Here is a 14,370-nt window from a genome sequence, read left to right as displayed (position 1 = left end):
CCAAACCCCAAACTACCACCACCCAAACCCAAGAGAGACCCCAACACCAAACTGAGCAACAGTTCTGAGACCATGAATGGTCTGGACTGGCAGGCAAGAGGGACACGCATGAGACCAAGAGATTCTGGAGCAGGCCGAAGTAAGCCGCAGCACAACACCTACTGAGGAAACCCACTGGCTGTAGTCCGACTTTACTTCCACCCACTGAAGAACCCTACAGACCATCACAAGGGCTTCTTATGCCTTCCCTCCAACCAAACAAAGATTCAACTCACTGGTAAAGCATTGTTGCTCCCTCAGTGGGTCCATCCTCAGGTGGGTCCAGAGTCTGTTCCTCTTGGAGTGTCGGGCTTTCAGGCCAGGGTGTTTTTCGGGCCTCAAGCGAGCATAGAAGTTGTTTAGTTCTCATGGAGGGAGTTCTTCTGATCCCCTGCATCCCGGTCACAGACCCGGTCAGTGCTGCCGCTCCCCCTGACAGTATACAGAGACAGCCTCAGCTGGGGTCCGCCTGAGCCCAGGGGGGGAGTAAGGCTTTTTTCAGATCACATACACACTTTTTTTTAGAAGCGATCTTAAGGTCTGATATGTCTTATCCTCCCATGGTGCTGTGAACTCAATAAGGAGCATGACTGTAGCTTGGTGTAGTATGTCAGGTATACAGGTGGTGACGTGTCTTTAGAGGTAAACCTAACACCTGAGGGTTGGATCCTGGACCTCAGGGGCTAAAGTGGCAGCCTCATGATTACATCATGAAGTCATGTAACTGCATGCTCTCCAGGTCTTAACCTTTTGTTTCTGTCTGCAGCACGATGTCACTCTACAGTGAGACTTAAAAAAGATGCCTCCACCTAAACCCAAACGGAACCCAAACACTCAGCTCAGCACCTCTTTTGATGAGTCTTTCATACGTAACCACGGACACCAGAATCATCTTTGCATTGGGACAATTCTCAGAATCAGAGTCCTGCACCCAGTAGACATGGAGCAGAGGAACCGTTCTACATTGAGATGGTTGGAAATATCCTGAGGAGATGAAAGTCAAGAAGCATTTGATTACGAGCAAAGTAGTCTGTGTATGAGGAATGAAATACCCGATGGAGGACTTCCTACAGGATACTCACTCTAGGATCCGAGCTTGGTCTACTCTCGCGCTCTACTTTGACATCCCTCCACCTTTCCCCAACCTCCTGACCCACCGCCCACCACTGCTTGTCTTCCCCCCCTGCACCTGCTCAATGCTCCCCGAATTCTGACGAGTCTCCTCTGACCCCCTTGGATGTCACCCGGCTGCCTATGATGGACATGTACCATTCAACAGTCCGTGCTGCTGAACAACCTCAGAGCTCCACCCCCACCGCAAGGACAGAGACCGGACCGGGAAAGAGAACATGATTGTGAGCAAAACCGTGACCGGGATCTGCCCCCCACCCACACCATCACTTCCTCCGGACGCTCATAGCTTCCACCTCTCCCTCACATTTTTACAAGTCCACAAGCTCACTCCCGTGGTCATGGTTACCCTCGTAGTCAATCAGCATGCCCATCTCCGGTCAGCATGGGCCGCTCTCTGACTCCTCTGAACTTGAAGAGGCCGACCACCGATGATGTTCTGATGGCAGAGGAAGTATGGCCCGCTCTTCCCTCCTCCCTCCTCCTCCTCTCAAGGGCAGGGGAAGTGGGGGCAAAACTCAGTAACTCTCTTCCACTCATGGCTCTATGCAGAATGTGTCACTGAGGTCCCAGACCCCAACAAGCCCGATGGCCGACCTCAATAACCTGTTCACATTCAGGAAGACAGACGAAGAAGAAGCAGGCAGGAAGAGCAGAGACATTGGAGGTAAAACTGCATCACTACTCACAATACAAACTGTAAGCTATGAATGATATAAGCTAGCATAACATCAGTATTACATCAGTGTAACATCAGTGTAACATCAGTGTAACATCAGTATTACATCAGTGTAACATCAGTGTATAACATCAGTGTAACATCAGTATAACATCAGTATAACATCATGTAACATCAGTGTAACATCAGTGTAACATCAGTGTAACATCAGTATTACATCAGTGTAACATCAGTGTAACATCATGTAACATCAGGTAACATCATTGTAACATCAGTTTTACATCAGTGTTACATCAGTGTAACATCAGTGTAACATCAGTATTACATCAGTGTATACATCAGTGTAACATCAGTAGTACATCAGTGTAACATCAGTGTATAACATCAGTGTAACATCAGTGTAACATCATGTAACATCAGTATTACATCAGTGTAACATCAGTGTATAACATCAGTGTAACATCAGTGTAACATCATTGTAACATCAGTGTAACATCAGTGTAACAGCAGTAGAACATCAGTAGAACATCAGTGTAACATCAGTATTACATCAGTGTAACATCAGTGTATAACATCAGTGTAACATCAGTGTAACATCAGTGTAACATCAGTATAACATCAGTGTAACATCATGTAACATCAGTGTAACATCAGTAGAACATCATTGTAACATCAGTGTAACATCAGTAAGAACATCAGTGTAACATCAGTGTAACATCAGTATTACATCAGTGTAACATCAGTGTAACATCAGTGTAACATCAGTGTACATCATTGTAACATCAGTTTTACTCAGTGTTACATCAGTGTAACTCAGTGTAACATCAGTATTACATCAGTGTATAACATCAGTGTAACATCAGTATTACATCAGTGTAACATCAGTGTATAACATCAGTGTAACATCAGTGTAACATCAGTATAACATCAGTGTAACATCAGTGTAACATCAGTGTAACATCAGTAGAACATCAGTGTAACATCAGTGTAACATCAGTGTAACATCAGTGTAACATCAGTATTACATCAGTGTAACATCAGTGTAACATCAGTGTAACATCAGTGTAACATCAGTGTAACATCAGTGTAACATCAGTGTATAACATCAGTGTAACATCAGTGTAACATCAGTATAACATCAGTGTAACATCAGTGTAACATCAGTGTAACATCAGTATAACATCAGTATAACATCAGTGTAAGATCAGTGTAACATCATTGTATAACATCAGTGTAACATCAGTATAACATCAGTGTAACATCAGTAGAACATCAGTGTAACATCAGTGTAACATCAGTTTAACATCAGTAGAACATCAGTGTAACATCAGTGTAACATCAGTAGAACATCAGTGTAACATCATGTAACATCAGTATTACATCAGTGTAACATCAGTGTAATAACATCAGTGTAACATCAGTGTACATCAGTATAACATCAGTGTAACATCAGTGTAACATCAGTGTAACATCAGTAGAACATCAGTGTAACATCAGTGTAACATCAGTGTAACATCAGTATTACATCAGTGTAACATCATGTATAACATCAGTGTAACATCAGTATAACATCAGTGTAACATCAGTGTAACATCAGTGTAACATCAGTATAACATCAGTGTAACATCAGGTAACATCAGTGTAACATCAGTGTAACATCAGTAGAACATCAGTGTAACATCAGTGTAACATCAGTATAACATCAGTGTAACCTTATAACAGTCAGTAAGGGTGTCCTTAAAAGACCTTATAACAGTCATTAAGGGTGTCCTTTAACAGACCTTATAACAGTCAGTAAGGTTGTCCTTTAACAGTCCTTATAACAGTCAGTAAGGGTGTCCTTTAACAGACCTTATAACAGTCCTTAAGGGTGTCCTTTAACAGTCCTTATAACAGTCAGTAAGGGGTGTCCTTTAACAGACCTTATAACAGTCATTAAGGGTGTCCTTTAACAGACCTTATACAGTCAGTAAGGGTGTCCTTTACAGGTCCTTATAACAGTCATAGGGTGTCCTTTAACAGACCTTTATAACAGTCAGTAGGGTGTCCTTTATCAACCTTATGACAGTCATTAAGGGTGTCCTTTAACAGACCTTATAACAGTCAGTAAGGGTGTCCTTTAACAGACCTTATAACAGTCATAAGGGTGTCACTTTAACAGACCTTATACAGTCAGTAAGGGTGTCCTTTATCAAGACCTTATGACAGCTGTTAAAAGCCATAATCACAAACCGACGTTGCTTCACGTGACGCTCCGGAGGAGAGGACGTCTCATTTCTCTAAATACAAATCTCCTCTCCTCCTCTCATCTCTCCTCTCTCCTCTCATCTCTCCTCTCTCCTCTCTCCTCTCAATCTCTCCTCTCTCCTCTCTTCTCTCCTCTCCCTCTCTCCTCTCTCCTCTCTCCTCCTCTCTCCTCCTCTCCTCTCATCTCTCTCCTCTCCTCCTCTCTCCTCCTCCTCCTCTCTCCTCCTCCTCTCTCCTCTCCTCTCTCCTCTCTCCTCTCTCCTCTCCTCTCTCCTCTCTCCTCCCTCTCTCCTCTCCTCTCTCCTCTCCTCTCTCCTCTCTCCTCTCCTCTCTCCTCTCCTCTCCTCCTCTCCTCCTCACCCCCTCCTCCCTCTCTACTCTCCTCCCCTCCACACCCACTCCTCCCTCTCTCCTCTCCTCGCTCCTCTCCTCGCCTCGTCTCCTCCTCTCCTCTCTCTCCTCTCCTCTCTCTCTCTCCTCTCCTCTCCTCTCCTCTCCTCTCCTCTCCTCTCCTTCCGTTTACGGTGTGAGTGTGAGTGTGAGAGTGAGTGGTGGTGGTGGTGTGTGAGTGGCGCGGAGTTTGAATTGTTTGCTGTCCCTGGTTTTGGATCTGTTGTATTCTTCACCTGTCCTTGTACATGATCAGGTAAGCAGTGTTTGTATTGTGTATTGAGTGTTAGCTGAGGGATCAGGTGAGTTTTTGGGTGTTTTCGGGAGGAATGGCGTCCTCCGAGACGCCACCTCCGACTATCCGGCAGGGAGTGAGGATAGTCCCGCCGGATAACACCGTTACCGTGGAGGAGGTTCTGCTGGCTGCCGGTGAACAGGTCGGCCATGAGAATCTGGTTTTTGCGTCTCGTATGAACAAAGCTGTGGTTGTGTTTTTGGAGAATGAGTCTCATGTCCATCAGCTGGTGGAGAGTGGCGTATTTGTCAGGGACTTGTTTGTTCAGGTGTCCCCGCTGTCAGCTCCCTCCACGCGGATCACCGTCTCCGGTGTTCCGCCGTTTATATCCAATGAGTCTCTGGAGCTCGAGCTCCGGAGGTTTGGTAAGTTTGCCAGCGGCTTTAAGAGTGTGAGTTTGGGATGTAAAGATCCCAAACTGAAACATGTGCAGTCTCTGCGCAGACAAGTGTTCATGTTCCTGGACTCGCCCTCACAAACCCTGGAGGTGTCCTTCCGCGTGAAGCACGGGGACGGAGCCTACATGGTGTACGCCAGCTCCGGACAGATCCGATGCTTTGAGTGTGGAGACGTAGGACACAAGCGCTACGGACAGAAGGCGGGGTCCGCGGCGGGGTCCGCGGCGGGGTCCGCGGCGGGGTCCGCGGCGGGCGGTGCCGCCGGGTCCGCGGGACAGCGAGCGGCTCCGCGGGCGGCCCCCCGGACCCGGCTCGTGGCCCGGGCTGCCGGGTCCGCGGTGGCGCCCGATGCCGGGTCCGCGTCAGTCGGTGTGGATAAGGATTGTTCCAGAGAGGATCAGAGTCAGCCTGAGGAGATGCAGGCTCCTGTGGATGAGGAGGAGATGCAGGCTCCTGTGGATGAGGAGGAGATGCAGGCTCCTGTGGATGAGGAGGAGATGCAGGCTCCTGTGGATGAGGAGGAGATGCAGGCTCCTGTGGATGAGGAGGAGATGCAGGCTCCTGTAGCTGAGGAGGAGATGCAGGCTCCTGTAGCTGAGGAGAACCTGAGCAGCTCTCAGCCTGCAGACACTGAGGTTAGAGTCCAGCAGGTAGAACATGTTGAGGAGGCAGCCTCCACAAGTGGTTTAGGTGGAGCTCCTGAGGGACAGGAAGTGTTCAGCAGTCAGGTGTCAGGTGAGGAAGATGACATGGAGTCAGACTCTGAGTCTGATGCAGTGTCGATAGGTGACGTTAGTAAACACACGGATATTTACTCTTTAGAGGAGATCAATCAGTTTCTGGATGAAACCTTTAATAAATCAGTTAAGGTGAGTGATTATTTCAAAGACACTGATAAGTTTATTAAGTCTGTTGCTGTAGTGAAGAGGATGTTTAGTGTGGATCGCTTGGATACGAAGAAGCGCTATCGCCTCAAAAAGCACATCACTACTTTAAGGAAAGGAACAAAAGGTAAACCTGTCAGAAGGTCAAGAAGGTAAGATGATCATGTACCACTCGGTGTGTTTCTCCATCTACTGTCTACTACTTGTTTCTTCCTGTCTGCTCCTTTTCTCTGACCTCTCTATGCGGAGCCTCAAAATAGGGTCTTTGAACATTAACGGTGGGAGGGACAGGAACAAGAGAGCGTTAGTATCTGAAGTCTCTTCTCAAAAGAAGATAGACGTTTTGTTTCTCCAGGAGACACACACTGAGCCGAGGGACGAGGTGGATTGGGGCTTATGGTGGGAGGGTCCGTGTGTCCTTAGCCACGGCACCAACCTTAGTGCAGGGGTAGCTGTCCTATTTAAAGGGTCTGTGAATGCCACAGTTTTATCCTCCACTGAAGTGGTGAAGGGGAGGGTGCTTGTTGTCAGGGCGGAGATAGAGAGCTCAGTGTTTGTTTTTGTCAACATCTATGCCCCTAATCGAGGCTCAGAGAGGGTCGGCCTGTTTAACAGGTTACAACAGGAGTTACAGCACTACAGTCAGGACCAGCTCGTCATGGGAGGGGATTTTAACTGTACTGTAGATTTCACTATGGACAGGACAAGTGAGGAGCCACACCTACAATCAGCACAGAGCCTTAGCAGCACCATCACTCACTTGGACCTGATAGATGCGTGGAGGGTTAAGCATCCACAATCAAAGCAGTACACATGGGTGAGGGTCAGCAGCACCAGGGTCAGTAAAGCCAGACTAGACAGGATCTACATCGCACAAAGTCTCGGCTCCAGGTTACTTAGTAGTGACATTAGCCCAGTTGGCTTCACAGACCACCATTTAATTAGCGTGGTTTTAATTATCGCGCCAGGTGAAAGGGTTAAGTCCCACTGGTGTTTTAACAACAAACTGCTCCAGGACAGAACTTTCTGCCAGAGCTTTGAGCAGTTCTGGCAGCGGTGGAGAAACAGAAAGGCTGAGTTTAGCTCTTTGAAGCTGTGGTGGGAGGTAGGCAAGGCCCAAACCCGTGTTCTGTGCCAGCAGTACACGTCCCATTCCACAGCTAAGGTTAAAGCAGCAGTACGGGACCTGGAAAATGCAATTAGAACAATAGAGGAGGGGGTGCAGGGGGGCTCAGGCCCTGCCACGGGTCATCTTCTGCACGAGAAGAAGGCAGAGTTGAGCTCTCTCCTGCAGGAGAGAGTAAAGGGAGCCCTTGTCAGGGCACGCTTCCTCCAGCTGAAGGACATGGATGCCCCGACCTCCTTCTTCTTCAATCTGGAGAGGTCGGTGGCGCAGAGGAAGCATATGACCTGCCTTCAGCTCCCTGGAGGCAGGGTGACCACCAGTCAGGGGGAGATGAGGAGCCATGCAATGGAGTTCTATGCAAACCTCTTTGGGGCAGAGCCATGCAGCATGGACTGCCGTGAGGAGCTCCTGGAGGGGCTTCCTCAGCTCACCCTGGGAGAGAAAGCGGCTCTAGACTGCGAGCTGACTCTGGAGGAGCTGTCTGTCGCTGTCCATCAGATGGCGTCAGGACGGGCGCCGGGTATCGACGGCCTATCTGTTGACTTCTACAAGAAGTTTTGGAATATTCTTGGAGCGGATCTCCACAGCGTGTTGGGGGAGTGTTTTCGGACAGGATCGCTTCCTGTCTCCTGTCAGCGGGCAGTACTTTCTCTGCTGCCAAAGAAAGGAGATTTGGCCCTCCTGAAGAACTGGAGGCCGGTCGCTCTCCTGTGTGCGGATTATAAGGTGCTCTCCAGAGCCCTTTCCAATAGGTTGAAGGACACCCTGGAACTTCTTGTACATTCGGATCAGACTTATTGTGTGCCCGACAGGACCATCATGGATAACATCTTCCTCGTCCGGGATGTTATTGATGTTTGTCGTTCGTTGAATGTTAACATTGGTATTGTCTCGTTAGATCAAGAGAAAGCCTTCGACAGGGTGGATCACTCTTATTTGTTCGCTACACTCAGAGCTTTTGGTTTCGGTGATGGGTTCCTGGCCTGGGTAGGCCTACTGTATAATGGTGCACAGTGTATGGTGAAGATGGGGGCAGGGCTGAGTCGGCCAATCTCTGTTCAGCGAGGGATAAGGCAGGGGTGCCCGATATCGGGCCAGTTATATAGCCTGGCCATCGAGCCTTTACTGTGCAGGCTGAGAAGTCAGCTTGGTGGTCTCACACTCCCTGGGTGTCCGGACTTAGATCGTCCGCTTGGTCTTTCCGCCTACGCGGACGATGTTAACGTTTTCATCTCCAGCCAGCAGGACGTTCAGAGACTGGAGGACACCCTGTCCTTATATGGAAGGGCCTCTTCCTCACGGGTGAACTGGGCAAAGAGTGAAGCTTTGTTGGTGGGTCAGTGGAGGGATCAGACAGTGCCCACTCTGCCTGGGGGACTTGAGTGGGGGAAGGAGGGACTGAAAGTACTGGGTGTTTGTTTGGGGTCTGAGGGTTTTCAAAGAAAGAACTGGGAGGGAGTGAAGGAGAAAGTGTGCGCTCGGTTGTCTAAATGGAAATGGTTGCTACCCCAGTTGTCGTATAGGGGAAGAGCTCTGGTTTCCAATAGCTTGGTCGCCTCGGCTCTTTGGCACAGACTCACGGCCCTGACGCCGCCAAGGGGCCTGATGGAGGAGGTCCAGAGAGCGATCCTGGATTTCTTTTGGTCAGGGAAACATTGGATACGGGCAGCGGCCCTCTACCTGCCTGTGGCTGAGGGGGGGCAGGGACTGATGGACATCAGATCCAAAGTCGCCTCTTTCAGACTCCAGACTGCAAGGAGACTCCTCTATGACTGTGGCCCGAGCTGGATCAGTACAGCCCGACTGCTGCTGAGGAGAGCGGGGAGGCTGGGGTACGATAAACAGCTGTTCCTCTTGCGGCATCAGGACGTGGACCTGGAGGGTCTAACACCTTTTTACAGTTCGGTTCTGCAGGCGTGGCAGATTTTTCAGTGCACACGTGCCAAAAACGAGACTCCGGGCATGTGGTTGTTTGAGGAACCGTTGTTTTTTAACGACTTCCTAAAGACTCGAACGCTGCAGTCTGCCAGCCTCCGTACCAGTCTGAGAGAGGCCGGCTGCACTAAACTGGGGCACCTCCTGATGACGACGACAACGTCTGTGGACACCCTGAGAGACAACAGCAACATCACCTCTCTCCGGTTGATCAGCAGGGTAGTGGAGGAGGTCTGTGCTGCCCTGCCACAGTCCCTGAGAGTGTTTGCAGGGAACCAGTCTCAGTGGAGTGAGGAGCGGGAGTACTGTTTCCCCTCTCTGGCTATTACCCCAGCTGTGGGGGGGTGGCATGAGGGGGGAGGCCAGCTGCTGACCTTTAAAACCCTCCACCTGGGCAAGTTTCAGGATGCAGGAAAGAAAGACATCTACCAGACCTGCGTTAAGGTGTTGAACCTCGGATCGTTGGAAGGGCTGAAGGAGTCAAGGTGGACCGAGTTCTTTGGGCCGGAGGTCTCCCCGAAAGGCAGCTGGCGGTCTCTGTACAAGCTGCCCGTTGAAAAGCGGACAGCAGACCTCCAGTGGAGAGTCGTACATGGGGCAATAGCTACGAACAGATACAGAGCGCACCTTGATCCGGAGCTGGGGGAGGGGTGTACTTTCTGTTTTCAGGTTGAGACCCTGTTTCATTTGTTTGTTCAGTGTCCTCGGCTGGTGGCACTGTTTGATCTGCTGAGGAGGTGGTTTCAGGGGCTTGGGGAGGCTTTCTCTGTTGGGTTGTTTGTTTATGGTCCGAAGTACAGTGCCAGGACAAAGACGGTAAACACGCTAGTGAACTTTGTATCGGGCACTGCCAAGTTGGCCATCTGGCTAACCCGAAAGAACCAGGCTCGGGGTGCCGGTTGTGTGGATCCGGTCCTGGTCCTAAAGGGGCTGCTGAAGGCGAGACTGAGGATTGAGCATGCATACGCTATGATGATGGACAACGTGCTGGCCTTCGGTCACATGTGGGCTGTTGGGGAGGTTTTATGCTCCGTGGGTGCAGACGGAGGTTTGGATTGTTAATTTCTGAGAGGGACACGTTTTGGTGGAGGGATCTGTTTGATTGATTGATTATTTGATTGATTGATTGTTTGTTTGTTTGTTTGTTTGTTTGTTTGTTTGCTCGGCGTTGTTTGATGATGTGAGAGTGTTTTTAGTATGTCATTGCAATGGTTCAATAAAGGGACTTTGAAAACCAAAACCTCTCTCCTCCTCCTCTCTCCTCCTCCTCCTCTCTTCCCTCTCTCCTCTCTCCTCTCTCCTTTTCATCTCTCCTCTCTCCTTTTCCTCTCTCCTCTCCTCCTCTTCTCTCCTCTCTCCTCTCTCCTCGTCTCCTCTCTCCTCTCTCCTCTCATCCTCTCTCCTCTCTCTCTCTCTCCTCTCCCGCTCTCCTCTCTCCTCTCTCCTCTCTCCTCTGGTTTAATTTCCTCGCATATCTGGTGGGCGGGACTAAAACGCGAGGAAGAGACGCGAGGAAACAATGCGAGGATGGAAGTTAAGAGCTTTGAGAAGCACCTAATGTTTTCTTTTTCATCACTCCGCAGGAGACTCCAGATCTCTGCCCAGACAAGAAAGCAAAGACAAAGACGGTCAGTCAAGTCCAGTTTCCACCAGGATGGGGCGATCTTCTGTCAGCCCCACAATGATGCTGTCTGGAGGAGGAGGAGGAGGTGAGTCAGTCATCTTCAACACAACAAAGTTCATGTTCAAACCTGTAGACAGGAGCTCACAGTTATCCTCACCTGTTCTTTCCTGCAGAATCAAAGCCAACGTGTAACTCGGGCGTTCTGCCTCCACCTCAGGTGTTCCTTCACCAGGTGGAACATCACAACGTCACCTACATGAGCTACATCACCCCGCCCTCAGCCAGGTACAAGACCTGTGAAACAACAGCCAGAAAAGTCTATCTGTCTGTCTGTCTGTCTGTCTGCCTGTCTGTCTGTCTATCTGTCTCTCTGTCTATCTGTCTGTCTGTCTGTCTGTCTGCCTGTCTGCCTGTCTGTCTGTCTGTCTGTCTATCTGTCTGTCTGTCTGTCTGTCTGCCTGTCTGCCTGTCTGTCTGTCTGTCTGTCTGTCTACCTTCCTGTCTCTCTGTCTGTCTGTCTGTCTGTCTGTCTGTCTGTCTGCCTGTCCTGTCTGCCTGTCTGTCTGTCTGTCTGTCTGTCTGTCTGTCTGTCTACCTTCCTGTCTGTCTGTCTATCTGTCTGTCTGTCTGTCTGTCTGTCTGTCTGTCTGTCTGAGGAGTAGGGATCAGTAGTAATCAGTGAATATGAATATTAAGGTCTGCAGGTTGTGCTTTGTTTATCTCCAGGACTGATTTAATAAACATGTAAACATGTTTAGATGTGTGATGGTATAAAATATTGGAAGGAAACTTTGGTGTGAACTTGTTTTGGTATAAAGTCAACATGTGAATGCCTAACTTAAAAATGTAATATGTCATAGTAATGACATGTGATCATAAACATGTTATCTAGTAACATGTTATCTAGTAAACATGTGACAGAGTAAACATGTTATTCTAGTAAACATGTTATCTAGTTAACATGTTATCTAGTAAACATGTGACAGAGTAAACATGTGACAGAGTAAACATGTTATCTAGTTAACATGTGACAGAGTGAACATGTGACAGAGTAAACATGTTATCTAGTTAACATGTGACAGAGTACACATGTTATCCAGTAAACATGTTATCTAGTTAACATGTGACAGAGTACACATGTTATCTAGTTAACATGTGATAGAGTAAACATGTGACAGAGTGAACATGTGATAGAGTAAACATGTGACAGAGTGAACATGTTATAGAGTAAACATGTGACAGAGTTAACATGTTATAGAGTAAACATGTGACAGAGTGAACATGTTATAGAGTAAACATGTGACAGAGTGAACATGTGACAGAGTAAACATGTTATCTAGTTAACATGTGACAGAGTAAACATGTTATCCAGTAAACATGTTATCTAGTTAACATGTGACAGAGTACACATGTTATCTAGTTAACATGTGATAGAGTAAACATGTGACAGAGTGAACATGTTATAGAGTAAACATGTGACAGAGTGAACATGTTATAGAGTAAACATGTGATAGAGTAAACATGTGACAGAGTTAACATGTTATAGAGTAAACATGTGATAGAGTAAACATGTGATAGAGTAAACATGTTATCTAGTAAACATGTGACAGAGTAAACATGTGATAGAGTAAACATGTGATAGAGTAAACATTTTATAGAGTAAACATGTGATAGAGTAAACATGTGACAGAGTAAACATGTGATAGAGTAAACATGTTATAGAGTAAACGTGTTACAGAGTAAACATGTTATAGAGTAAACATGTGACAGAGTAAACATGTTATAGAGTAAACATGTGATAGAGTAAACATGTGACAGAGTAAACATGTGATAGAGTAAACATGTGATAGAGTAAACATGTTACAGAGTAAACATGTGATAGAGTAAACATGTTATAGAGTAAACATGTGACAGAGTAAACATGTTATAGAGTAAACATGTGATAGAGTAAACATGTGACAGAGTAAACATGTGATAGAGTAAACATGTGATAGAGTAAACATGTTACAGAGTAAACATGTGATAGAGTAAACATGTGACAGAGTAAACCTGTTAACACTGATGGGGTAATCATGACATCATTTGTTTATGTAAACAGAGCGTTTCTATGGACCGAGCTGTTTTGTTTTCTCTGTGAACTTATTGTGTAAAATGTAAAAATGAATCCTGACATTTAATGAATCTGTAGATATAAGCAGTGAATTAATGCTGACATACTCATTTTTTCATAAGTACCAAATCTTTACTAACATAAATCCAACATTGATTAATCTGAACTCATAAAACTTTATAACAGTAGTCTGCTTCCAATCATAAATAACACATGTATTATAACCATCACATCGATCTAACCCCGCCCACCTCAGATTACATTTACCAAAGTGACACACCCACAACCATTCAAAGCCCAACCCATATTTAATGAAGCCCCGCCCCTCCTTTAAAACTTGCTTTATAAAGAAAAATAAATTCTGTCTTTGAGAATTTCTCTGATGTCGTTGATTTGTCGAGCTGTTTAAAAAAACTCTCCAGATTTTTGTCCAGGACTAAAACTTCTCCTGGAGGGTTCCATCTGTAGACTTGTTTACCTGTGTGTTGTTGTGTTGTTGTTGTGTGTTGTTGTGTTGTTGTTGTTGTTGTTGTTGTGTTGTCATATGTTGTGTTGTTTTGTTGATGTGTTGTTGTGTGTTGTTGTTGTTGTTGTTGTTGTATGTTGCTGACTGGATGACCTATGTGGAGCTGCTGGTGTTTCAGATGCCGTGGCTCTGTGGAGACCCCACCATGATGGAGATGATTGAGAAGAAGAGAGTTTTGTGTGGAGAGATTAAAGCTCGTCAGCGTCCGGAGAAGAATCTGTGTAAACAGGACAGCATGCCTATCCTGCCCAGCTGGAGGAGGAAGCAGCCACCGCCATACTCTGCCCCGCCCACCTCCACCGCTGGACATACCAGCAAGGTGTTCTGGGACACCGCCATCTGAAATACACTGAAATAATAACACTCCAGCAATGATGACAAAGCAGACATCGGGCCACGCCCACCACAACACTGTGTTCATCTTAAAGGACTTCTCCTGCTGGTTGGTTTTCTCTCATTGTTTGGTTGACAGTCACTGTTTAATCAAAGACCCTGTTCACACCTGGTTTAACATCTCTCCTGGGTGATCAGATCACAGGTGGACAACTTACAGGTGTAAACACACTCAATACAATTCAATTCAAAAAACATTATTTGTCCACGGGGGGCAATTTAAGGCACGTATGAGCAGCATTGAATACAAGAAAAAGACACTTAAATTAGGGATACACGTGTAATTTAAGATCACCTGAACTGTGAACATCTGAGGGTTTAACTTCAATCAACCTTTAGTTGTATCGCGCCAAATGACAACAAACGTTGTCTCAAGATGCTTTTACAAAGAGAGCAGGTCTAGACTGCTCTATGTCAAATCCTGAACAAAGACCCAACACCAAGACAGGATAAGACTCAGTCTGACCCCACCTTAATCCACCATGAGCATTGAACCTCGCAGTATTTAGCTAGTTACAGCGGAGAGGACAAACTTCCTTCAACAGGCAAAAACCTCCAGCAGGACCAGACTCATGTTAGACACACATCTGCTG

At 47.0% G+C, this 14,370-nt stretch overlaps 1 protein-coding gene across 1 annotated transcript; it reads left to right on the top strand.

Moving 5' to 3' along the window:
• Positions 1-3: 3 nt before the first annotated feature.
• On the top strand, positions 4-13,826 carry LOC117809653 (neuronal tyrosine-phosphorylated phosphoinositide-3-kinase adapter 2-like; the record flags this gene model as incomplete). The annotated part of the gene is given in 13 exon segments (XM_034679102.1): positions 4-139; positions 358-452; positions 839-926; positions 929-1,078; positions 1,081-1,217; positions 1,219-1,348; positions 1,351-1,368; positions 1,371-1,694; positions 1,697-1,837; positions 10,708-10,833; positions 10,922-10,936; positions 10,939-11,033; positions 13,503-13,826. Coding segments are annotated over 13 exon segments (1,680 nt in total), but the record flags the coding sequence as incomplete, so codon positions are not given.
• Between the last annotated feature and the right edge of the window lie 544 nt (positions 13,827-14,370).

Source organism: Notolabrus celidotus, unplaced genomic scaffold (genome assembly GCF_009762535.1).
Source record: "Notolabrus celidotus isolate fNotCel1 unplaced genomic scaffold, fNotCel1.pri scaffold_320_arrow_ctg1, whole genome shotgun sequence".
Classification (NCBI taxonomy): domain Eukaryota; kingdom Metazoa; phylum Chordata; class Actinopteri; order Labriformes; family Labridae; genus Notolabrus; species Notolabrus celidotus.
This window is presented reverse-complemented; position numbering and strand designations above follow the sequence as displayed.